Genomic DNA, 27,507 nt, shown 5'->3' on the forward strand with positions numbered 1-27,507 from the left:
TCAACTGCTCTGCACTGAACCCCAGAGCTTCTGAGTTAGAATCTCTTAGAAATAGGTACACGTTTCATTGCTTTGGCAACATTTACATGGCTCTGCATCAGGCAATACAACTGCTAAGACCACACTCTGGGAATTCAGGAAAGGCCAGTGTCCAGTTCTGGTCATTCTACCACCCAACTGTGATCTAGGGTAAATTCCTGCTAAAAAAAAAAAGAAAAAAGAAAAACCCTGAAGATGCTGAAACAGTATTTCCTACTTCACAGGGTCGTCATGGGGATAAAAGGTCAGTAGGATAAAGTGCCTCTCACCCAGGAAACATTGATAAATGCTACTGATGCTACCGTCATCATCATCATGACCGATCACGAACATATTGCCACATGGAAATTCAACATTCCCTGGGCCATTCACAACTCTCCTTTAAAGGACTCATATTCTATGTGGGGTCTTAACACCTTCAAATAACAGAAAATACAAGTCTTTACGCCTTTTTTTCTGTAGCTAATTTTGGCATCTTTCACCTCTGTCCACTTAACTGTTGGTTTAGCACATTCTTGTCACACAAAGAAGCTACTTCCCAAAGAGAGGAGCAATGTGTCAAGTAACAAAGACATTGAGTGAAGTCTTTCACATCCTAGATTGTCCAGTGTACAGCTCAGCTGGTCTCTGGGTTGGAAGCCCTGGGTCTACTTTGCTTGTCTGGTCCTTAGCACGTGGTCTGTGAAACAGAGGCAGCTGCGGGTAGAATTATAACACAAGCAGAACTGGCTTCAATTCTTCCTTCTTAGGTCTTTTTCTTCTTGTTCAGCTGTTCAAGGAACTTGCCTGCCCTCTGTCCCTGCCAGGACGATGTTACGTCTGCCTGGATAAGTAGGTCACCATTGTATATCAGGAAAGGTCTTATTTGTAATCATCAGGAACCAGATACGGCTAATTTGAGCAGAAAAGGAAACTTTTGGAAGTTTATGGTTAGGCCTCAGTAACTAGAAGCAGACGAAACAACCGAAAGCCAAGGCTATGCTATTGCAATTATAGGATCAGGCCAAAGTGATGTTATAAGTCCTAGCTGGCCTTGCTACCAAGCAGGAACAGGAAACAGGAGGTTGACCCAGCACTGCTGGCCTTGCTTCTTTACATCATTTATTTGTAATTCAAAATCCAAGAGAGGGGTGCAGTTGGCCAACCCGAGGTCGCCCGACTGTTTTCCATCTGTAAGGGAGACTGAGCATGTGAGTAAACAGTGTATCTGACATGTTCAGCTTGTATAACGAGAGGAAGGCTCTGTTTCTCACCAAGACCCACAAAGTGGAAAATTCCCCAGAGAAAGGAATTTCAGATCAGATGCTTGGAAAGTTAAAAACAACAACAACAAACAAATGCAGATGTGGAATTAAAGACATGGAGTCATTAAGAACCTATATGTGGAGTGATTCAGACCTGAGTTCACATCTGGAGCAAGCTACTCAATCTTGCTGAGCTTCAATTTTCTCTAAAGGAAACAACGTGGAAGATGATATCCACATGTAACTTGTGGTACACATGAAGGAGGGTAGTACAGTACATGATGCCTAGCACATCCTATGCATTTTCTAAAACTACTAGTAGTACTATTATTATTGTTACTTATTATAAAATTTATTGTAGAAATTAACAGGGATAGTATTAATAAATGTTAATATAGTGCTAAGTGTCACATTTATGATCTCAACTAATTATTTGTTGATTCAACAAACATTCCACATATCAGAAAATAACCTGTTATATATATATAACAGGTTATTTTATATATATATATATATTTTATATATATATATAACAGGTTATAATATATATATATATATATTTTTTTTTTTTTTACAGAAGAAAAGAAACCCTGAGGCTTAGAAAGTGTAAACAATGTACCAAAAGTCACTCATTTAAGAGGTAATGGAATATTATTCAGCCTTAAAAAAATGAAGGAGATCCTTTCATTTGTGACAATATAGATGAAACAGGAGTGCATTATGCTGATGAAATAAGCCAGACAGGATAAATACGAACGATATCATTTATATATGGAATCTAAAAAGAAAAAAAGCCACACTCATAGAAACAGAGTAGAAAACTGGTTGCCAGGGGCTGGGGTGTGGGTGGCGAAAAGAGGGGAGGACTGGTAAAAGGGTACAAACTTTCAGCTGCAGCATGAATAAGGTCTGAGGATCTACTGTATAACATAGTTACTACAGTCAATAACACTGTATTGTATAACTAACATTTTCTGAGAGAATAGAACTTAAGTGTTCTCACCAAAACAAGAAAAAAAGGAAAAAGTGTCATGAGCTGTTAGATGTATTAATTAACGTGATGGGAAGGAGCCTTCTGCAATGCATATGTATATCAAATCATCATGATATACTCTTTGACTATCTTACAATTTTGTCAATTATACCTCGATAAAACAGGAAAAAAAGAGGTAATAAAGATGAGATTCCAATCCAGGATTATCCAGCTCAAAAAACTACACTCTTAACCATTACAATATAGTATCCATCCATATGTTGTAACTGTAAAATGCTTAACACAAAGGAAACGTTAAATAAATGGTATTTATTCTAACTCTAATGCTTACTAGATATTAGTTATGTGGTATGCTTTACTTCTAACTACAAGGGTATAAGGTGCAAATTCTTGCTACAGAACATAAAAGCCCCTGTGGTACCCTGTATGATAAACACAGTACCTGTAAATCTCTCATCTCTCAACCCAGAGTCTCCTCAAGTTGGAGGTCTTTACCCCCTTTATAATGTGGGAATAATGCCTTTCCCACATTTGCACTGGGCATGAAAATCCATACTTCCAGGTGTACACTGAACCTCCACTTAGCTCCTCGTCACCTTGGAATCACCAGACCAAAGATCATTTATTCCATTAATATAAATGATGTAGGGATAGAAGTACAGAATATACAGAGAGTGTTGGAGGAATCCAAACAACAAGTCCTCCACTCTCAAAACAAATTTTAGAGTTCCAAAAGTAAAGAGCAATGTTTGGAAATAAAACTAAAAATGAAACTAACATCTACAATTAGCCAAGTATTTATTATGGGCCAGGCTACTTAGTAGGCACTTGATAAACATTACAGCTCATCTTCCTGCAGTCCTTCATAGCATATAATATTGTTTCTATTATATAGAGAAGAAAATTGTATCTAAGCAGGTTAGTGATTAGCCCAAGACCACAGGGCTAGGCTGTAAGAAAAGAAGGCCAACTTTCAGTGGTCAAAATGGTGATGGATGTTATAACTAGAAGATTATGGCTAATCAAATAAAAATATTCAAAACGGTCCTAATGTATTATTGGGATTTCTTTAGAATAACTTGGGTGCCTTAGTGAATACAGTAGTGGTAGGCACTATAGTCTCTTTAATTTGCTAATCATACAAATCTACTTTAATATTCTTGGTGACAAGGAGCTAACTACTGATAAGACAGCTTCTTCAATTTGGGGGCTACTCCAGGGTGAAATGCCAGAACAGTCTTACTGCCTGCAATGTTACCTAGTTCTACCAGGGGGAATAAAGCAGAACAAGTAGCCACTGTTCTTGACAAATGGATACAGTTTCAGTTTTTCAAACTATGAGTGTCAGATTCATTCATTGTATCAGATAGATCTGTCAAATGGCTTTGTCCATTTACTAATGGATGGCACACTGCAGACACACGTTGGGTCAAAGGACTCAATGTCACCTCATTGATACTGTCATCAATATAATTTGTATTGGCATTTTGTCTCACCCTGACTTTAAGGACTATGTGAGGAGATCCAAGTCTCCAGACCATGGACTGATCACCTCTGCTTGACACAGTATTCTCTGCTCATTTCCAGAGGGGACCAAGGATGAGCTCTTGTACTTCTGAGTCTATTCACCCTACCTGGCAACACATACTAGCTGGGCTGACTGGATCAAGCAGGAGCCCCAGAGTTTAAATTTCCAGCTGCATTGGAGGAAACAGAGGCTATGCCCCAATCCCATAACCCCTCACTTCTTACTGCTAGCCTATCCTAGGCTGTTCTTGCTGATAGGAGTATTTCATGCTAAAAATTAATTTTGCTTACCTGATGGCAGTCACACAACCTCAAATGCCATTTTTATAAACAAGGCAACCACCAATGGAGTGTGATTTAGGGTTTTTTCTTCTGTAGACCCTGCCTACCCTATAAAATCTCCCATTACTGCATCATGGAGACTATAATCCCTTTCCGAGGGAATAGATTCTTTCCAACCATAAGATGAAATAAGAACCTACATTTCCATACTGCCCAAAAGGAAATACATTGATTACAAAATGCAGGAGAATGACTGATTTTCCACATTTGTTGTGTTCATCAAAGGGTTTTTGAATAGACTTGACAGTATTAAAGAAGTTCAACACACACAAAATAAAAATTAATAAATGAAGAGAAAAAAATTGCATTTACAACAAACAACAAAATAAACACATTGATATATAAAAGGTTGTTATACATCGATGAAAAATGGATGCCATAAAGTCACAAACTAAAAAGTATTAACAGCCAATAAAGATATGAAAATATGTTCAACCTTGCTATTATTAATCAAAGATATACAAATAAAATAATTCAGGTGTCATATTTTACTGACTAGAATGACAAAGTTTTAAAAAACTTGATAATACTGGTATTGATATTGATAATACTGGTACTGATGAGTGTGTGTAAGAAACCACATTGGATGTTAAATTCTTGGTAGAAATAAAAAGCACGGTAACCTTTCTGGAAGACAATATGTCAGTATGTACCAGAACTGACAACCAGCCATTTAAGTTCTAGAAGTCCATTCTAAGGAAATAAACAAATGCTCAAAGACATATGAACAAGGATGCTTGTCTCATTGTTTAGCAAAGCAAAACAGGAATAATCTAAATGTTGAACAGTAGGGACTGGTTAAATAAATAATAGAATGCTGTTCAACCATTAAAAACGATGCTGCAGATTTTTATTAGGTGATGAGTAATCATACTTATATTACTAAATAAAAATGTTATAGAACTCTTTTGTAGTTTGATATAATAATTAAAGGTATTTTATACTTGCATTGTATTTATATGCACCCCGTCACAAAAAAGTTTCAAAAGATACCCTCAAAAATGTTACAGAGATGATTTATCAGAAATGGGATTTTGAGTTATTTTTCCTTTTTTCTTTAAATCCTTTCAATTTTGGAGTTTCTGCAATGAGCCTGTATTATTTTTACAATTAAAAATATTTAAATTTACAACAAAAGGATCTAAATTCCTCAGGTTTTCCATTTATTTTCCACCGTGGCTCAGGGTATTTGTGTAAAAAAAAAAAAAAAAATCAGCTTATTTTCTCTTTTGTATCAATCTAAATTTACTTTCCATAAGTTAACTATTTTAGTCTGGCAAAAGTTTCACACAGGAAAATTGTTAAGGTCTGAGTATTCTATTACCTTTAAAAGCACTGGAAACTTTGAAATTATTTCTTTCAGAATTTTCATATAATACTGAAAGGCGGTGGGGGGAGGTAGCAAAATGAAGGGAAATAGATAGTAGTAGCCAACTTCAATTAAGAAAAAGCAACAAGAGGCAGTTTGTACTCTTTTGATACGGCAGAAGCCCCATGTGTCAACTCATGCTAAAAAATGTATATATATGTTTGTGTGTATTATATGTATATGTGACACACACACATAATTAATCCAGTCTTAGGCTAATCACTCATTGTGGCAGAAACAACGAGCTGTTGACTACACTTTAATTAGCTCCTCCAGCCTGTAGAGGCATCACTAGGATCAAGATAGGAACAACATTCTCCATCTCCGCTTGCATCTGGGTATGGTTCTATCCCAAAGAATGTGACCAGAGGTGACCTGAGAAGGATAACGAGTTGATAATTGTAGCTTGCAGCTTCCTCTCTCCTTTCCTTTTTAGGACAAACGTAGAGCCACTTGATGAAGGTGGTGGGTCCCTGAATAACTGAGCAGAAAATTGACCCTCAGACCACCAAAGTCCACACTACACTCCTGAGTGAGTGAGAAATGAACTGTCCATGTGTTGCTCCACTGAGGTTTAAGGTATATTATTTAGTGTTTAACTAACACATTTTTTCTTTAAACCTCAGTTGCCTTCTCTGTAAAATAAAGTCTTTGAAAAGGATCCACTGTAAGTTTTTTCCCTTGCTTATGTTTTTATCTTACATTTTAATTCTCAGAATCATTGCGCGCATTTTAACTTTTAAGTTAGTAAGTCTACTTTTTTTCCCACAAAGACGGGTTCTTCAAGTTATGGAGAAGTCATAGCAGACTGTTGCTTCAGTTTAAGATACGCATTCACATATGAGATGAGAAGGGTGAGGACCCAGAGAAACGCCTTTGACAGAGGGGAGTGAGAGCATACTGAAGAATGTTTAGTAATGAAGAATTCAGATGGGAGAAACGGATGGGTTACATCTAACAGATTTGCTCAAAGGAATTCTGGAAAGGCAAATATGTGAAAATGGATAGCAAAGACATGAAATGCCTTTTGGTCCCTAAATGGATTTCATTTCAAAGACGTGCATATTGCAAATACATGTACCATAACACTTCTCTGTCGACTTCTAGAATTTTCTAAAGCCTGACAGAACATCTGCAGAGAGAGGATGTCATTCCAAGATAATCGACTGCAAGTGACTAAATTAAGATAAAAATGTCCTTAACCTTGAACAGTTTTTAAAGAGATTTTAGAAGAAAGGAGCCCTCCAGGGGGTTGTATAACTATATAATTGTACCCTTTCCAAAAGGCTATTTACAGATACATAATGTTTCCCCTCCATTCTTTAAAGTAAAATATAGGATAAAAAAAATAGTTTGGGGATAATATTTGTTTGGGACAGCAGGCACTGCTAATCAGTACCACTCTCTCCTTATTCCTTACTATCAGAGCCCTGGTTTAGGAGACCCCATTATCCTTAAGGCTAAGGTGGCCAGTTTAAAATCCGAGCTGATGAGATCTAAGTGCAAGTCTGCTGACCACCTGTGGTAAAAAATTTGCTCTCCGAGTTAGACACTGCCTTTTTTTTCTTACTTAATTTCTTTTTTTTTTTCCTTTTCTTTCTTCCTGCCCAAATTGTTGGAACACTATTGGAGATTCTGGGGTCACTTTGAAGCTATGTGGACGTGCTAGAGATGTGGAAGCTGGAAGAGCGAAGCAACCCAGTCCCCTGGTGATGCCCTTCAGCAGCTAGACTAACGCTAGAGGGACTATCTCCAAACTTCCTGCTACCCGTGGAAAGTAAGGTAAATCACTCATTCACTTTCTGTTACCTACTAACTGATCCAGAATTCTAACCTCAGGGTTCTAGAACCCTTCTCAGTATCCCACAGTCATACTCATGTTCCGGACTCCTGATCATCAGACTTGTCTATAGCAGATGTATGGGGAGGGCGGGCTCTTCTGGAAGCCCTCATACTTCCTCCCCTACCCCCACCACACACAAATAATGATCTTTATGTCCACTCATCCTTCTATCTACACTCAGAGGCCAGGGCCCCCAGGAAGGCTTCACTGACAACCCTTTACTCCTCTCTACATGCAGAAAGGGTACAGGTGTGGGCTCTGGAATCAGACTTCCTAGACTTGAATTCTTAATCTGTTACTTACCAGTTTAGGACGTGGGCAAAGTAGTTACCTTCTCTGGACACCCCTGTAAAAGAGGAACACTAAGTAGCACCTATGTACCTTACTGAAAGGATTAAATGAGCAAATGCAGGTAAAGTTCTTATAATTTTTTCTTGGGTCAATCAATTCTAGCTGCTATTGTTACCTTTGGCTAATTTAGGGCAGAGTCCCTTTGCCCTCCTTTGGTTCTCTGGGCCCATCTCATTCACAACACACACAACTGCATACTGCATTCACAACACACATAACCGCATACTGCAGAGTTTTGAAAGGTGGTTCTCAAAATGTGGTCCCTTGGCCAGCAGTATCAGCCACACCTGGGAACTGGTTAGAACTCTGGCACTGGAGCCCAGCAATCTGTGTTTTAACAGTATTCTCAGGCAAATCTGATGCACACTAAAGGTTGACGACAACTGAGAACATCTGTCACAGACTCTCCTGGAGGCATTCACCAAAAATAGAGTTACAGGACCTTACACCTGACCAGCTGGAGAAGGGGTCTAGTAATTGCCCTGGTTATCAGGCTTGTCATGATTTTTCAGCACATAAATGTTTGAGAATCACTGCCATTTTGAATGTGTGTTTCACTTGTCTGTGTTTCCAGTGGACTTTACTTCCTTGCAAGGAAGGTTTGTGAAGATTTGTTGCTGTTGTTTGCATTATTAGTTTTATTATGCTAATTCTAGAATCTCTGGTGCATAGTGCAATCTCAGGCAGGAAGTAGTGGCTCATTAAAACAGGTATCCCAAAAGTCTTAGTAGAACTTCAAGATTAATTCCTTCAAGAAGAGGTAAAATTGTCATTAGATGCAGATGATATGATACTATATAGAGAAAACCCTAAAGACTCTACATGAAAACTACTACAACTGATAAACGAATTCAGCAAGGTAGCAGAATACAAGATTAACATACAGAAATTGGTTGCATTTCTTTATACCAACAATGAAATATCGGAAAGGGAATGTAAAAAAACAATGCCTTTTAAAATCACAACCCTCAAAATAAAATACTTAGGAATAAACCTCACCAAGAAGGCAAAAGACTTATACGCTGAGAACTGTAAGACATTAATAAAGGAAAGTGAAGATGATTCAAAGAAATGGAAAGACATCTCATGTTCTTGGGTTGGAGGAATTAATATTGTTAAAATGCTCATACTACCCAAAGCAATCTACAGATTTAATGCGATCCCTATCAAATTATCCATGACATTTTTCACGCAATTAGAATAAATAATCCTAAAATTCATACAGAACCATAAAAGACCCAGAATTGCCAAAGCAATCCTGAAGAAAAAGAACAACGTTGGAGGCACAGCCACCCCAGACTCAGACAGTACTCCAAAGTCACAGTAATCAAAACAGCGAGGTATTGGCACAAAAACAGACATATGGATCAATGGAACAGAATACAGAGCCCAGAAATAAACCCACACACCTCAGTTAATCTTTGACAATTAATCTTTGACAAAGGAGGCAAGAATATATAATGGGAAAGAGACAGTCTCTTCCGCAAGTGGTGTTGGTAAAGTTGGACAGCCTTATATAAACCAGTGAAGTTAGAACACATCCTTTCACTATACACGAAAATAAACTCAAAATGTCTTAAAGACTTAAACATAAGACATGACACCATAAAACTTCCAGAAGAGAACACAGGCAAAATATTCTCTGACATAAATCATACCAATGTTTTCTTAGGTCAGTCTCCCAAGACAATAGAAATAAAAATGAAAATAAACAAAGGGGACTGAATCAAACTTACAAGCTTTCGCACAGCAAAGGAAACCATAAACAAAATGAAAAGACAACCTACAGAATGGGAGAAAATATTTGCAAATGATGCGACCAGCAAGGGCTTAATTTCCAAAATATACAAACAGCTCATACAACTTGATGACAATAAAAGCAAACAACCCAATCAAAAAAATAGGCAGAAGACTTAAAGAGACATTTCTCCAAAGAAGAAATACAGATGGCCAATAGGCACATGAAAAGATGCTCAACACTGCCAATTATTAAAGAAATGCAAATCAAAACTACCATGAGGTACCACCTCACACCAGTCAGAATGGCCATCATTAAAAAGTCTACAAATAACATGTGCTGGAGAGGGTGTGGAGAAAAGGGAACCCTCCTACAACACTGTTGGTGGGAATGTAAGTTGGTGCCGCCACTGTGGAAAACAGTATGGAGGTTCCTCAGAAAACTAAAAATAGACCTACCATATGATCCAGCAATCCCACTCCTGGGCGTATATCCAGACCAAACTATAATTCAAAAAGACACATTCACCCTGATCTTCACAGCAGCAATATTCACAATAGCCAAGACATGGAAACAACCTAAATGTCCATCAACAGATGAATGGATAAAGACGATGTGGTACATATATACAATGAAATACTATTCAGCCATAAAAAAAAGAATGAAATAATGCCATTTGCAGCAGCAACATGGATGCAACTAGAGATTATCATACTAAGCAAAGTATGTCAGAAAGAGAAAGACAAATACCATGATACCACTTATATGTGGAATCTACAATATGACACAAATGAACCTATCTATGAAACAGAAACAGAATCAGAGACATAGAGAATAGACTGGTGGCTGCCAAGGGGGAAGCAGGTGGGAGAGGGATGAACTGGGAGTTTGGGATTAGCAGATGCAAACTGGTATATATAGATTGGCTAAACAACAACGTCCTACTATAGCACAGGGAACTATATTCAATATCCTGTGATAAACCATAATGGAAAAGAATATGAAAAAGAATGTATATACATATGTATAACAGAGTCACTTTGCTGTACAGCAGTAATTAACACAACGCTGTAAAACAAGTATACTTCAATAAAAAATAAGTTAATTAAATTTTTAAAAAGATTAATTCCTTCAGAAGAACAAGTACTACACATTCACAAAAAAAGCACCCTTTGAAAGTTTAAATTTTTGAATTTCTTTGCCACTTCCTTAGTTTTGATCATCTTGGACAATATATTTTTAATCCTGACTTTTAAAAAGAATTGTGTTTCAGTGTTTGCTATCCTTAGAGAGACAGAAACAGATAAGTACAACTAAATACTTATTTTTCAAAAGTCTCAAAAGTATAAGGGAAATGAAAGTAATTATATCTTCAAATGATTTTGGGGTATGTTTCTAATTTCATACTTCTGATGCGATTCAAGATTAAAACTGTATTAAGACATTTGAGACATGCCGCATTGGTATTAAATGAATTTAATTTTGTGTAAAGTGGCAGAAATATTTTCTTCAGCAAACATACCTGCAGATATAAAATCACAACCATAAATCTACAAAAAAGCAAGCTACTGAATGAAATCTGATTGGTTATTTCCCTGCAGTATGGATCTGCTAATAATTTAATTTACTACTTGCTAACAGAAGCCAAAATTTAAATATACATATATATATATGTGTGTGTATATACCTATCTCTTCAATTTTAAATCATTCATATATATGAACAAGTATACATAAACATATATAACAATTGTTCATATATATATATATATACAATTTAAATTAAAGAAAGTACATCTGGTGGCCTATTTTTTCCCCCCGATTTCTAAAGAACACCATATTCTATTCTAGGCAGTGGAATGTCAATCCACCTTAAGGGTTGTTCAATGAGCATATCTGAGAAACCACTGGTTTAGCCAATGATGTACTTATTGAGGGAGGCCCTAGTGCCACTGTCAAGAGCTTATCCACAGGAGAGGTAAGAAGGTACTTGTTTGGTTTGTGAAAAGAAGGAGTAGTGAGGAATGGCAGGTAGCTGCAGGCTGATGACACGTGATGTCCATATATATGTAGAACCAACACACCCATAATTGCACCCATTTTCCATACCCAAATCCAAAGTCTTTATATCATTAATCCCAGGCAAAAATGCTAAGATTCATGTGTGTTACTATCCCACGGCTTCAAGATGCCTCTAAACTCATATGAGTATGTCTTAGTTTTATCAGTGGAGGACAAACCAGGCTTCTATCACCAAGCCCCATTCCATAACAGGCAAACCAGTCCAAGACTTCTCTGAGTGCTGCAGGAGAGTCTATGGAAGGGGCGCTCACTCCACTGTGATGCCTAAAATGCCTTTGCACACAGCAAACATTCAATACATGCTGAGTGAATGAATGAGTGAACTGGTGTCATAAAACAGGCTTATTTCAGGGAAATTCCATTCAACAGGCTGGCATTCCTTCCTACCCATCTTAACTGTTAAGCTTGCCATCAGACAAAAATTTAATTATAAAACGTTAGAGCTGAGGAAATTTTAGAAACTATCTACTCTCCAGAGGTACACAACTTTAATTCAGTGGTAAAAATCACTAGGAGTGATTTAGGAGTCTATCAGACCTGAGTCCAGATTCCACATCTACCATATTTTGGTGAGCAAATAACTACTTCTGAGGCTCTGTTCCATGTATGCATTATGGGATATCATAATAATACATACATTAATTGTATGACTATCAGGGAATGAAATGACACAATCCATTTGCCATGGTCGGCTAAGTAATTTGCACCAAGTAAGCACTCAAGACATTAGCCAATATTCATAGCGGAGAGATGAAAACAAAACTCTGGGACTGATGCCTACCTTAGTGGCCCCAGTGGTCATAATGACTTTCTTCCATTCAGCCTGCTCTCTTCTCACTAAGACTAAGGAAGAGAAGATGAACAAATTAGGAATAACAATTTGAAAATGGTTTTATACTCCCTGAATGAATGGAATTATAATAAAATGATTCATGAGTTCTGCAGAAATATGATAAGACTTTAGACCTTTATGTTATTTCTCTACAAAACCAATTGATGGCCCTAAGATGTACCTTCCCACCCAGCCCCATCCTTACCAGGATCAAATATCATTGTAAATGGAAAAGTCAACCACACATAATCAACAAGCTAAGTTACAAGCCAGTGAAGTCTCGGAGCTTTGATAGAGAAAATTCAGATTTATCATTATATGTAAAAATAAGATGATATGAAGAACTCAATCTAAAAAATATCACCTGGAGATCTATAATCTCTACAATAGTGCTATAAAAAGTAAAGAGCTAGAAATCTGTTTAGATGGTTTTCCTTATAAGAAAGCACTTTCTGTATAACTTTTAATGTACTTACTATTGATGAGAACAATTCAACAAAATTCAAATAAATATCTGCAGATGTCCTACAAGAAGAAAAGAACAGAGTTAGATGTGACAGGGGATAACTGGACTTCAGGATGAGTAAGACCCTATACTTGACCTCAATAAATTAACATGAAATACAGTGGATGAGTCATGTACAGAATGTGAGAATTCTAAAAGGCCAAGCTAAGTACCAAAAGGAACACGTGGGGACTCTTAAGAAGGAAATAAAATATTGGTTAGTTGATTGCGAAAAGGCAGAAGGGAGTAGGTTCCCTTTGGCTGCTCTTTGAAGAGATCACTTCCTTTCCCCCCTAGTCCTGAGGCTAGGGTGGCATGGGCAATAGAGGAATGTGGGGACTGAGAATCATTTCTACTCTCACCAGAGTGGCTGGAAGCAGATTTTCTTACCAGGATGTAGTAGTATGCTAATATTTAAGGGTTCTTGAGGTCAGAGAGAAGGGTTTGAATACTCCGGCTCCATCTCTTGCTGTGGGTCAAGTTTCTTACCTTTCCAACACCTCGGCGTCTTTATCTGAAAATTGGGGATGATGATAATGTCTCCCACCTGAGTGTGAGAACTACATGATATAGTGCATACGCAGGGCTAAATTTGGTGCCTGGCAAACAGAAAGTGCTCAGTACGGCAGGCGAGTGTAGTGACAATAAAGGCAAAGATGACGGGGGTAGTGCCGGTGTTGCTTCTGCCCCCAGAACAGGCTCTGACTGGGAGAGAGTTAAAGCACCTTTGGGTTCATGGGGGTTTATATATAAGCAACGGTTGATCAATGTGAGCTGGTTGTCCAAATGATTATGTGCAATCTAAGAAAAAAATGGGCCTCGGATCTGCTCAGCTACTTAATAATATTAGCAGCGGTAGTAGTCAAAGAAGCTAAATTTTATTACGTGTTTATATGCCAAACAACATGCTGAACGTTTTAAAAGGATTTACTCACTTATTACAACGAGGCTATACGCTAGGTCCTGATAATGTTATTCGTCTCTTTCAGATGTTGACTGAGCCTCAGACGGGTTACAAAAGCACCTAAGATCCCGTTGTCAGTACATGACGGAAATGAGTTCAAATCCAGCCTGTCTGACTTGTTCTTAATCACTAAGGTATGAAATTAAGCACGTTGCCCTTTGCCTGATTCTCCTTCTGAGGCCTGAATATTTCACTTAGCTGAGTGCAGAAGAGAGAAAATTCTCTCTCCTTGACCCAACTTGGCATCAATATCCAACTCCCCTTCTCAAAATGGGTTGCTTCAACGAGCAGCAATGAATGCCGGGTCGTGAACCAGTCACCTTGATGACTAAGAGTCAGACATTACGGAAAGAAAATGCCCTGTGACAAACCTACCCTTGTACAGAAACAAGACAGAAATGGGGGGACAGGGCAGAAGATAATGGAATAAGGCATAGAAAAACAGCAACTGGCATCGTGATAGTAATAATAATAATAGAAGTAGTAGTAGTAGTAATAGTAATAATAATAGACTTTACTATGCTCTAGGCATTGTATTAAGTGCTTGGTGTAAGTGACTTCATTTTAACATTGAAAACAAGTCTATGGGGATGAAATATTATTAACATCATTTTATAGGCAGGAGTATTGCGGTTCAGGTAATCAGGTAAATTGCCCAAGCTCATATGGTTAGCAAGTGGAAAGCAGAGATTTGAACCAGCACCTACACTCCTAACCATTATGCTATAACCATTATGCTGAAGACATAAGAATTCCAATGGTCTTTCCCCATAACCCACTCCTGCACTCCAGACTTAAATAGTCCAAGATCAAGAGAGGGAAAGCTTGGAGTTGCCACTCTTCAGTGAGTGTCAATCATTTCAAAACAGTGTATTTGCTAACAAGATGCAGTTCCTGTGATAATCTTCTCAACCAGGTATCAAGAAACAGGAAGCAAAGATTCAAGTAACAGTATGTTCCTACTTACGAGGAAGGTGGGACAGCATAGTTGACACTGGGCTTAACTGTTCTGGAAAACGTGGTCCCAGTAGGCATACACGCTGGTACATTTTCCCCACCTACCAAATACAAAAGAAGTATTTCATTTCCATGTTGCTCTTCAATTTCCACCTCATTCGTGCCTGTCATTCATCCTCTGGCCTCTTCCTGTCTCCATTTCTGTACAGAAAGGTGCTGAGTCTCTGCTCTCGGATATGAAAAGGGTATGTTAGGAGAGGGAGCCATGGTACCTCGATGTCTTTATTTTTTTCATCTTAATTCTATTATGCCAATTCCACTGAACTTAATTAGAGTGAATACAGAATTACACAATTACCCTCTGTTCTAGTCTTCAGATGTTATATTTTGATAAAATTTACGACATGCTGCTCTCCCCCTGAACACCAGATGAACACTAGAAATGGATGTGTGTTGACATAAAATCTGTTATAATTACAATTCAAGTATAGCTTACATAATGATAGTGTTAACATAAAATTATAGATGTGTAGAGACAACGTGGTCATGCATTTTTTAGTATAAGTACATGCTTAGACCAATATCTGTTAGCGGAATGAAGATGGAAGAGAATTTTGGTTAAGCCACAAAGGCTGTTTAAGGACTTGCAGATAGCTAAGGGGAACTCAAAGACCAGTAAGATAATATTTCCCCTGCCATGTTTGCAATTGCAAAGTGGAGGGAAGATGTGAAAGTAAGTACCCCTATGGAAATTACAAGACAAGTACATTTTTTTCCTTGAATACCTGGGTAAATGCTTAAATTCTAATGTATATCAGTGATGCAAATTTTCAACTGAGTTTGATAAATCATAAAATAATAATTATACATATATGTATATAAAACTGCATGGAACTAGACAGTTCAGAATTACTTCTAATTAAAGAGGTACCCTATGACAACTAACTTAAACCTTACAAAATATGGTTCCAAGTACCCTATCAGAGTGAAAAGCAGGAGACTGAAAGGTTTAGTGTAAATGTTTGTAGTCATGGTGTCTTAACTAAAACTACTGTGTCACAAATACTATTAAAATAATTGTGACATTTTATTCACTTTTACTGCAAACAACAAAACAAACTATAGGTATTTTTTCATTTCAGGTAATTATTTTAGCTAACAGTTATTAAATGTTTTGAGAAGACAGAGTGCTAATTGCATTACTTCATTTTATCTTTAAAATAGCGCTACCATGTAATTATTCTTAACATCTCCATTGTATTAAAGTGTATCTCTAGTTTAGACCTTTCTTCAGAACTGCAGACTTGTGTATCCAACTGTGTACTCAGCATCTCTACTTGGACATCACGAAAACATCTCAAATCTTATACCTCCAAAACTGGTCTTTAATCCCCCAAACATGCCCTACCCCAAACTTTTTCCATCTTAGGTGACAGTAACCACACCTTTCCAGTTCCCCCGGCCCTAAATCTCAAATTCACCATTGACCCCCTCTTCCTTTCCATTCTTGCATTCAATCTACCACGAAATGCTGTCACAACCTTCCCAATGTGCCACTTCTGAGAATTACCAGCCACTAGCAGCCTGGTGCAGGCCAACAACATAGACCTCGAGGATCCTGTAGTCGCCTCCTGAGATTCTCCGAGACTCCACTCTCTCCCCACATCCTCAAGACCACAGATAGAGTTATGCTTTTCAAACAAGAGACAGTTCATGCCACACCTCGGCTAAAATCCTGCCCCTGGCTGCCTACATTTAGAGTAAAAGACACAATGCATGTGATGGCCTCCCAGGACTTACCCAATCCATCCCATCACATATCCGACCTCCAGCCCTCCTGCTGTCTCTTCCTCCCCACTGACTAAGTCAGCCAGGGTGGCCTCCTTGATATTCCTCCAAGCTGCCTGGCATATTTCTGCCTTAGAGTTTTGGGACTGGTTATTCTTGCTCCCAGGGAGTGGTCCCCCCATCATACATTCTGACAACTCCCTCACTTCAAGTCTTTGCTCAAATGTCAACTTATAAAATCCACCCTGACTACCCTATTTAAAATCAGAACCTACCTGTACACTCCTCCAGCACTCCCAACCCAAGCCTCTTCAGTGAGCTTCACATCCTTTTCCTTATCCCGTAGCGCCCATCAACCTGTGACAAAGCATAGAATTTATTTATAACATCCGTTTCCACACGGGAGTGTAAGGAGGGAGAAAGCATGCAAGAAGGAGCACGCAGGCAAAGGCTCTTGTCTGATTTATTCATTGATACGTCCAAGCATAGAGAACAGGAAGATGCTTAATAAATAGTCCTGAAAAAGATACAGATAAGGAAACTAGTAGTAAAGCTCAGAAAGTTTAAGTAACTTCCTCAAGGTTCTAGAGCTAGAAGAGGATCACAGTAGAATTCACACTTGGGGATGTCTAACTTCAAATCTCTTAGCCTCTCTGCTATCTTTTTTTTTTTTTCTTCTTTGCGGTACGCGTCCCTCTCACTGTTGCAGCCTCTCCCGTTGCGGAGCACAGGCTCCGGACGCGCAGGCTCAGCAGCCATGGCTCACAGGCCCAGCCGCTCCGCAGCATGTGGGAACTTCCCGGATCGGGTCACGAACTCTCAACCACTGCGCCACCAGGGAAGCCCCTCTCTGCTATCTTAAGTCCATGCAATTCAGGATTTGTTTTAATCAGTGCCATGGAAATTCTCACTCCACTGAATAGGATCACTAAAGTCTTCTCTGTCTACATTTATATATATATTTTCCATTTAAACAAAGGAAACAAGAGGGGAATTCATCATGGGTTATTGCGGTAGTTTTACAGCAATGTTAGCAATAATGACATTTAAGTAATAGTGATATTTAATGATAGCATAATAATAATAAAATAATAGCTCTTAAATGTATTGAAGACGAATCGCATGCTAAACTCGGTGCTAAAATATTTCCATGTATATTTTGTGCAAAATCCTTATGAATATTCTATCAGATGAGCTTTATGTGTAACTCCACCAGGCATACTTCTCTTATTCCGCTTTCAAAGATAAGGAAATTGATGAGAAGTGTGGTAACCGTTTGATCAAGATGAGACTGGTAATAAGTTGTGAGTATGAATTTAAATTCAGGTCTAACTCCAGAATTTGATTCTCAATCCATACATGAAAATTCTGATAATTCCTTTGATAAGGGTATGTTCTCTCCTGAAAACATCCCCCATTATGTCTGCCTGTGCTCATACCTTCAGGACACAGTCAAGTTTGAAACATGATAAAAATGTTTAAATAGTGTGCTTTAATAAATGGAAATATCTCCATCTAAACAATAACACAAAAAGGCAGGCTGAGCCCTTTGAAGTGGCTTCGTTGCTATCTTCCATCCAGAACAAGAGAAGGAATCAACAGCTGCAGAGTAAAGAAAGCATGAAACCCAGAGATGGAGGATTCTGTAAATGACCAATTACAAGACTACTAAGCCACACTTTCATAGCAAGAGGCAAAATATTCCATTAAACTGAAAATTCTTCTACCCCTCACTCCAAGGCCCACACAAACATTAATGTTGCATTTATTAGGATGTATTTCCTGTGCTCTATCAACTTGACTTTCAGCAACTGTATTAATACAGTCCTTTCGCTTTGCACGTATATCTGAATGATGGATTCCGTTACTGGAGTTTTGTAGAAAGAGTGGAGTGAATGAAGTAAAGTTTGGGAAGAGCCATCATAATCCATAATGATGGGCACTGAATCAGCACAAGAAGAAACCTCTCTTCTCATTTATTTGAATGAAAATTCGACTATATATTTATTGCCTCTGTACAGGGCCATCTGTTGAATAATGGAAAACAAGCATCTTTCATTTGGAGGTAGGATTTGTGTCCTCAAGTTTCTATGGGCCTGCAGATTAATCTTGTTTCAGAAATGAAATAAAATATAATTTCTTACTGTAAGTAGATGTTAAGCAACTGGCAACTTTGATGTCTTTAAATCACTGCAGTTTCAGGGTAGGCAAATCTATAATTATTTCAAGCACTTCTTTATTGGTGCAACAATTGAGCAGTGTACATAGTGGTCAACAACCTGGGCATTGCCAGACGACTCTAAGTTTGAATCTAGACTTTGCCACTCACCAGCTATGTGACTTTCAGCTATGAGAATCACTTTCTTCAGCTTTACAGTGTGGATTTTATATGCCCTTTGCAGAACTACTGTAAGAACTAAATGTATATGGGCACAGTGGCTCATAGTAAGGGCTCAAATTAGTACTGTGGTCACTACTAGTAGTATTGAAAAGAAATTAGAACTTCTATTCTCATAAAGTGGGATATGTGTCCCTTTACCATTGTAATTTCATATCATTTTACTTTTGACCTTATAATTTAATAGCTTGATCCAAGAAACATTTAGCAGTAAATATAATTGAAAGAAGATTACCTTCTTTCAATTATATTGAAACATGAAACATGAAACATGAAATACTGTAGTATCAAGTGTGCTGGCACAATACTCTTCTCAGATAATTAACCTGTAAAAATATGTTATTGTCTTCTTTTTAATTGAGCACATTCAACATATATATTTACTGTGCCAATTGGTGAAAGGTCCTTTAATTAATCAGTCTAACTATATGTTGCATAAACGTCTTCTAAACATAATCGTATATATATTTTATTTGTTGGGAAAATGTGTTTGAGATTGTTCTTTTCTGCCTATTTAAAGTAAAAGAGGGTGAGAAGTAGAGTTAGGCTTAATGTACTTTGTACTCCATTATGCCATGAAAATGCTTCTGTGCCCTGGAGACAACAACAAAAGATTTGCTTTAATGACAAGAATCAAGTATGTTCTAAAGCTTCCAGGTAGGAGGCGTATAGGTTGCAGTTTATATCAGAAGTATTTGCTCTCTCTCTCAACTGCGTCTAGATGGGAAAGATGTGGTCACAAGTGCTTCAGGTGATATAGTAAATGTTGGAAAAGAGGGGGGTAGGAGGCAGAGTTTTGAATATCTCAAACCTGAGCTAGAAGGATTTTATTTAAAGAAAATAGCGGATATGATTTTTCACTTAAGGAATGCCAGTCAGCAAACCTGACATTAATGTAGGAAATTAGCTCTTTTAGCTATGATGCTTTCAAATGCACATGGCTGAAAACAAATTCAAAATAGTCAAAGGAAATTTAAAAACAAAAACCAAACAACAACAACAACCTCAACAAACAAGTACTAGAAATTCAGGGATGCAGCCATATTCAGATACAGTTGGATCTGGAAGTTCCAGAGTATCAGCAGGGTTCCAGCTCTCTCTCCATCGCTCAGCCCTGCTTACCTCTGCAAGACTTTATTTTACAGAAAGTCTCTCCTTGTGCTGGATGGTCACTGGGAGTCCCAGAGTCATATCTCCCCAGCTTAGAAATTCCAGAGAGAAAAGACAATTCTTCCATTTTGCTCTGAGACAAAAGTCCTGGGGAGCAGTCTGATAGACTTAGCCGAGGTCAGATGCCTACCCATGAGCCAATCACCTGCTTTACTGGAGTTCAGTCCCTGGGCGACTCATCCCCGGGGCCCGTGAGGAGGCAGGATGGCATTATCTGGCAGTTCTCCAAGAAAAGCCTGCTGTTTTTGTAAGATGAAAGGGGAGAGGACATGGATAATGAAACCTGTATCTGCTTCTGTAAAATCCACAGAATCTTACTCCCTGTCCTGTGTCGATGACCATGCAGTAAGCTGACCCAGGAGGTCATTTTCCCCACAACAGTCTTTATATATATGACTAAGGAACACACTGGTAAAAGAATATGGGAGAAAGTCTGAGTATGACAAGTCAGCTAGACTGATATTAACTAAAAAAGCTGTGTGAAAATATCCTTAAAAAGTTGCCCCCAACTCACTCAAAGTCCAAAGTTGGAGCTGGAAATACAATGTCATGGAGTTTGGATAAGAACAGGTTTTCTCCAAGCTGAACTATGACACAGAGATTAGCGACTTCTAGAAACTATACTTTTCCAAAGAAAAAACATCACATGAGAAAAATGAGGCCTAGAAAAATTAAATGACTTAAGCTAATTAATGGCAGGACTGAGACTAGAGTATACTTTGTGTAATTGGCTATGGCCTTTTTTTTTGTTTTTGTTTTTGTTTTGTTATCACTTCAGAACGAGACAAACTTAAAGAAAGGAAACACAACCAAAACTCAGTGGTTGGAAAAGAGATGGATGTGAACGCCCACTTGTTTCTTACGTATAAAGTTATCCCTCGCAGTGTTTTGGAGGAGAAAACGCTGGCTCTTCCCAACGTTGGTTACATACACAAAGATTCCAAAGACAAGACAAGTGCTTTGCAAACAAAGTAACTAGAACCAGCTCAGGCTTCCCCGCGCCGGGTCCTACGTTCCACGGTCAGAACCACCAACTGTATCCCCCCGGGGAACAAGGTGATTCAGAAAAGCTGGCGCCTTCAGAGAAGGGAGAAAACTTAGCCGGGAAGAGAGTCAGGAGGAAACTTGCTCAGCTTCTTGCTGGGGTCTGAAACGATCCCAATAGAGTCCTTAAACCCCTCAGGTTTCCCCAATCAAGCACCCTCGCCTCCAACCTGGGCCACCCCAGATCTGACTATCAGACGACAGAAGTCTGCGGACGCACGGAGAGCTGACCACCCCACGAGAGGGACCTACGCGCGGCCGCGCCCACTCACCCGCCGCTCCCTGGGAGACGGGAGACCAGCCCGGGGTCCAAGTCCTGGGCGTGGCAGACTCGCCCCTCTCCGGACCCGGCTCCAGCTCACCTCGCCGCGGCCCTCCTGGGCGCCGCCATCTTGACCACGAAGGGGGCCTCGCGCCGGAGGCCCCTGAGCGGGCGCCCTGAGCGGAGCCGGAGCGCCGGGGAGGCCCAGGTCGGCGCCCTACGTCCCCCGCGCGCTCGCGCCCCGTCCATGAGCGACGAGAGTCCCGCACGCAGCGCCCGACCCAGGCTTCCGCGGAACCGGCACCCCGCGCAGCCCGCACCGCGGCTCAGGCGGCGCCGAGGGCGGCCCGGGCGGAAGAGCGGGCGCGGGGCACGCGCTCGGTAACCTGGCAACGCGGAGCAACCCGGCGTCTCTGGCGAACCCCAGCCCTCTACCGCGAGGAAGCATGGACCCCCGCACCCGCCGCCCAGCCCGCGCCGCCCCTCGGTCGCTCCGCCCGCCGCTGCCCGCTTGCTATGGTCTTTTAAATCCATGATACAACGTCTGTAAGTAAGAAATCTGTTAAACCCTAAATGTTTATGATATTCCAGTAATCCATTATCTGAATTATTCTTGAAGATAAAACATCCAAAGACTTCTTAATTGTATGGGTATACATACATAAAATACACGTGCAGGTAACTTCAAATATAGAATGTGCCTGTCTCTATTCCTTCCCTCTCCGCTCTTTTAAAAAATGCCCCTTTAAAAATTGCCCACTCACCATCTGTTAGGTAAATTTGCTGAAACACAGTAAATGTGGAGACAGAAATTGTTATAGAGACTATTCCAAATGGCACTGACACCTGTATTTATGAAATTTTTAAAAGGGTAAGTTAGAGTTGTTTTTTTTTAAAAAAAAAAATCCCACTATAGTAACACCACATCATCCTAGGTGCCCAGTTCTAACCAATTACATAAGATGGAGAAAGAGAGAGAGAGAGAGAGAGAAACAGAGAGAGAGAGAGAGAGAGGAGAAAGAGAAAGAAGAAAGGAAGAAAACCAAGTACTTATGTATAAAATGTTGCTGCCAAAGTTTGAGATTATACTCAAGCATCAATGAACAGAAGGAAAACACTTACAAATTTACAAATGTATTTCATTTATGGTATGAGGGACACAGGTTTAGATTTGCAACATGCTCCCACAAGGGTCAAATTGACCACTTTTTTCTATCTAGTTGCTCTTGAGAGAACAAAACAATTGAAACAGATGCCATTCAATTCCAAGTCTATAGCTTAGACCATGTCACTGCACATGAAATATTGTTCATTCAGAGTCAGCACATAGCAAGAGTAATTTATACTCTCAGAGTGTTTGCTCTCAAGTCAATAGCAGAGAAGCCTTGAATAAAAACGTTCCCATTACTTTCCATTGTAATAGATCTTACTTATAGCCCATGAAACAATGGTCAGAGGAGATTTATTCTTTGCACACCATATTATATAATCTCTCCACTTTAAGCCATCCCCCACTCGGCGATTATTTTTTAAATATGTTACTCGTAGTCAATATTAATTTACATTTAATCTTTCTTAGCATTAGGAGAGTATTATTTTGTACAGGCTCAGAAACAAATCTCCCGAAATTCCTCCCTGATGCTCCCTTCAGGCTGAAAATGCATTGCAGGGTGGCTGCAGTGACTTAATTCTAGTTGGCAGAGCCCTGGCCACACACTAATTTCATTAGCCTCAAACTCCTGGATTTGAAAGATCCACTGAATATGATTCCTGTCCTCTGACATGTCACTTACTAACCAATTCAGTGTTCATACAGAGGAGAGAAAGGACTTGCTCAGCTCTGGCCCACTGGCAGGCAGATGAGAATTCCCAGTCAGAGACACTGTTTACATCTGAGTGGTCATTCTTGCCCGGGTTCTCATTTTCAGGAAGGAAGTTCAATCCAGGCTTTGCTGGCAGCTGCAGCATTTGTTACATCCATTACTAGCTCCTTGTTCCTTCCTACCCCCCAGTGCTTAGCATCCCCCATTTCAGTCACTAAGTCTTCCTTCCCCCAGCCTAGAAGCTTACCTCACCATAAATTTTTATCTCAAATGATAGGTTTGGCACATTCCCCACAGCAACCCACAGGGACTGGGGAAAAGAAAACTCAAATCTCTGGAGAGCTAAGAATTCAACCATTTAGAGGAGTTTCTTTTATACAGGACAGTCTTCATTGAGCTGAACCCTGCAATCCCAGAGAAGATTCACCTACCCGTTCTTTTCCTCTTTCCCTAAAGTGACTGTGTCTTTGAACAAGGGATCTGTGTTCCACTATTCTCTCTATTCATTTTGCAGGTTTACAGAGGCTGGGAAACTGGGGACTGGACTTACATGCCAGGAGCTTCTAAGATCACACGCAAAAATAAGGCTACTGGAAGAGATTGTTGGAATCTATCTCTGTATATTTGAACATGGGCAGTGGTTAACCAGGATGCTCACACCAAGCTTATATCCAGCTTGCAGCACAAGCTACAAGTTGGTGCATCCCTCCTACTACCAGCCTCCTCTCAATAAATGCAGGTGAAAACGGGGGGCTCTTTTCCCTCAGCTGTTCAATCCAACATGAATAGTTGCAATTTGCAAATTAGAGGAAAATGACAGTGTTTTCTCTGAATGGTTTTGGTCCCAACGCACACTGCTAATGCTGGCATTCAGTTCCTTTCCTTCCCAGCCCAGGGAACGGGGGAACTAAGCATAAGGCAGGCATTCTCTTTTCTTGCAAGTGCCTCAGATCCACACACCAGAGAAGGAATCAGCTCCCCCTGGAATCTTTTTCAGCAAACACAATCCTTCACCTAGTCTGCAAGCTCTCTCTTGACTTTAAGATTTCACTCTTTTTTCGACAGGCAGGCCCATCTGCAAGCACCCAAGCTCCAAGTGAAGGCACCAAAATAATTTTTAAAATGTCAAAGAGCAAATGTGCCTTCAACACCCAGAGCTCCAGTAAAAATACTGTGAGTTGCCCCTGTGGTTCTCAGGTGACCTCTGGCTTCATCCTCCCTGCAGCGCTGCCTCCTCAGGTTCTCTAGTTTAAGCTCAGAGGTAAAGGAAGTGCTTCTGGGTTTTGCTTCCAACAACCCAGGCTCTTCCTGAAAGCATTACCTCAAAGTGAAGGCTGCCCAGAAGCACTTTTGGCCTTGCAAACATCTAGAGGTGGCATACTCAACAGGTGCTAGGGATGCTCAGAGGCTCAGAGGGGCCATACCAGGCTGCAGCTTTAGGCAGGCACCCCTCCTTCTGGCACAAACACAAACTTCATACCCCTGGGTGCTGATGTAGTGACAGCTTGAATCTCACAAGGAGTCCCCTCCAGAAACCCAACATGCTTCAGGAAAGGCACTTGAGAGGGAGCCGACTTTTTAGCTACGGGGAGCATAAGGGTCAGCCAGAACATCTGGAGAAGGGACTAACTGAGCTTGGGTCCTACCAGGCAGGGAGAGAGCTGTGCATTAGGAAAGGATCACTTCAAGACAGAGATGAACAAAAAACCTGGAGATAGGGGTAGAGAAGGAAAAGAGAGGCAGAAATTGAAAGGGAGAACATAAAAACAGAGAGACAAAAAAAAAAAAGCAGGGAGAAAGAGACACAAGGAGAGAGACACACAGGAAGAAAGACAGAGAAACAAGAGAACCCATAGTCACGCAGACCCTGAAACTCAATTTCTTCATCCAGAAGCCATCCATCTATACCCAGGGCGGCACAGGAGCCGTGGGGCCGAGGCTGTGGGAGCAGACGGTGAGAGAGCACTGCAGCACCGCCCACCGCTCAGCGGGCCCGATCCGCCGTCCTCGCATCTTCCGCCGTTGCCCGCCTGCACCCGGAGCTAGAGGACCGCCCGGCCTTGCTCAGCGCACCCTACTGCCTCCCTCCAGGCGCCTTCTTGTCTGGCTCTGAAAATCGTCCTCAAAACCCAGGACTGGGGTTGGGGGCTGCGTTAGAGAGGTCGTGGGAAAGGATGGGCACAGGGTGGGTGCAGAAAAAGCGACTGTGTTTCGCAGTTAGCATGAGCTCACCTCCGCGCTCTGAGCTGGCAGGAGTAGAAAGCTGATCGCCCGGCTCCTGCCAGTGGCCGGATCGCAAAGGCAGTTTAGACGGTGCAAACAACTGCCCAGAGCAAATCACCCGGGGGCACGTCTGCGGGTGGCTTCTCCCCGCTTGAGGACAGTCCCCACGCCTTCCGCCCCATGCCCTCGCAGAGATAGGTGACAGGTCGGGAAATCCAACCCGAGCGAAATGGGCAATTCACGTCCAAATGTAGGTGAAGACCTAGCCTTCGGTTTAAGAACTGCCTCCCTAAGCTCTTCTCGAAATTTTCCAAGGGAGCTGCAGCTTGTCGGGCGGCTTGGGGCAGGGAAGCTGGGGAGTTGAGAAATGCCTAGTTTCTAGGCGTCTTCTCATCTTTCATATTCCTTGCGCCTAAGTGGCTCTCACAGGAGCCCGGCACTTTTACAAGCCTGTTTTGGAACCATATTTCACTCGAATGCAAACCCATTTAAATCATCGCCTTGTTTTTCGGAGACTGTTTCTTGTCAATGGGGCCATAAATCCAGAATGTCAAGCCGGATGGAGTGGAGCGCGGACAGGGGAGAGATGGAAGGGAAATGAATCAAGCAGGGAAAGTACCTCCTCGGGTGAGGTGGGAGGGATTCGGCAGGATCTCCAGGGTGGAAATGAGCGAAGGCTGACCAGACCCCGCACCCCTGGAGTCCAAGCCAGCCTTCAGGATAAAGAGCGCGGGGAGCTACGGCGCGCTCTGCCCCGGAGGGAGCGCTCCCCTACCTGGAAAAGCCTCAGGATGTTGGCTACCATGATGGAGACCGAACTCTCCGAAGCCCCAATCACTCCAACTACTTTCTCGGGCTTGACGAAAACCGGAGGCTCGCCGTTGGTGCAGCACACTTCGGAGGTGTCCTTCTGGATGAGCGCCTGGACGAAAGTGAGCGACTGTTCGAGCGCATAAGTGTCCCTGGAACAAGTGTCCAGGATCCGCGCTCCCAGCGTCACGTTGGGCAGCAGGTTGGGATCGCTGTTGATCTGGTCCAGGGCGTAGAGCATCGCTTCCAGCCTGTGGATCCCGTTCTCCCTCTTGATGTCGCCGCAGGGCACTCCGCTGGGACCCTTCGCGTGCACCGGGAACAGACCCCCGAGGGTGACGTCCCCCTCGATGCGAATGGAGTGCGGGGCGTACATCTCCTGGCTGCGCGCCGCCGCCGCCGCCAGCGCGCACAGAAGCACCTCCAGCACGCAGCAGGGAAACTTCATCAAAGTCAGGGCGCGGAGCAGCTTCCCCAGCGGACCATGCTGCTCCCGCGGCTGCGGTGGTGGCGGCGGCACTCGAGGGGACGGTGGCGGGCTCTCCGGAGTCCTGGCCCCTTGGGGTGAGCTCCTCCGGGGAAGCCCAGGGTCTTCTGCGGGCGAGGAGGGTAGGGGCGCCCGGGGAAGGGCAGCCGGCGAGGGTGGGGGGTCCCGCAGCGCCTGCCAGCTTGGGGCGCCGTGCGCTCTTGGGTTCCCCGGCCAGCGCGCCGCGCTCGAGCTCGCGCTCGGTGGCTTGCAGCTCGAGCTCTCCAACAGCCCAGCACTGGGGAGAGAGCGAGGATGGCTATCGCTTTAAATGCGCGTTCGGCTCGCTCTCCTCCTCCGCCCACTCCCTCCCACCCTCGCTCGCTCTCAGGCTCTCCCCACCCTTCCCAGCGCCCACCCTCCCCAGGGTTTTGCATCATCACGCAGGGAGGGGCTGCGTGCTGAGGTAAGGGGGGAGGGAATGGGTGGGCGGCTGGTGAGGGGGGGGAGTACCTCCGATTGGGAGTTTCGAGGTCCCCAGGGAATCTGGGGATTGCAGGTCGCAGGCGAAGGCTGAGCTCCTGCTTCGGTCTCACTGTAGAAGCCGCTCGCTCGACCGCCGGCACCCACACGCACATTCTAGGCACAGGGTGGCATCAGCCCCGGACAGGGTGGTTCTAGCTGGGGCTGACTGCTTCCAACCCTGAGGTCCGGAGCCGGGACTGTCAGCGCCGGGA

General features: G+C 41.7%; 1 protein-coding gene and 1 long non-coding RNA gene across 4 annotated transcripts; one reads left to right on the top strand and one right to left on the bottom strand.

The window, feature by feature from the left end:
- Positions 1-662: 662 nt before the first annotated feature.
- On the bottom strand, positions 663-27,108 carry LOC125961822 (metabotropic glutamate receptor 7-like). Of its 3 annotated transcripts, XR_007472887.1 has the most exons (4): positions 26,270-27,108; positions 16,850-16,931; positions 14,797-14,887; positions 663-1,209 (listed from the first exon to the last, which is right to left on the bottom strand). XR_007472887.1 is itself a non-coding variant. In XM_049700854.1 (3 exons), exons 1-2 carry the CDS (start codon positions 26,750-26,752, stop codon positions 16,896-16,898), a joined length of 519 nt encoding a protein of 172 aa, XP_049556811.1. In that variant the 5' UTR covers positions 26,753-27,108; the 3' UTR covers positions 14,935-15,010; positions 16,850-16,895. The 3 variants fall into 3 exon arrangements, 1 of the variants encoding a protein (XP_049556811.1); XM_049700854.1 differs by lacking the exons at positions 663-1,209; positions 14,797-14,887 and adding an exon at positions 14,935-15,010; XR_007472888.1 differs by lacking the exons at positions 663-1,209; positions 14,797-14,887; positions 26,270-27,108 and adding exons at positions 15,000-15,010; positions 21,459-21,714.
- On the top strand, positions 21,858-25,102 carry LOC125961848 (uncharacterized). Its single transcript, XR_007472924.1, has 2 exons — positions 21,858-21,994; positions 23,786-25,102. It is a non-coding gene; the product is annotated as an uncharacterized LOC125961848 (long non-coding RNA).
- Positions 27,109-27,507: the final 399 nt, after the last annotated feature.

This window comes from Orcinus orca, chromosome 17, assembly GCF_937001465.1.
Source record: "Orcinus orca chromosome 17, mOrcOrc1.1, whole genome shotgun sequence".
NCBI lineage: Eukaryota > Metazoa > Chordata > Mammalia > Artiodactyla > Delphinidae > Orcinus > Orcinus orca.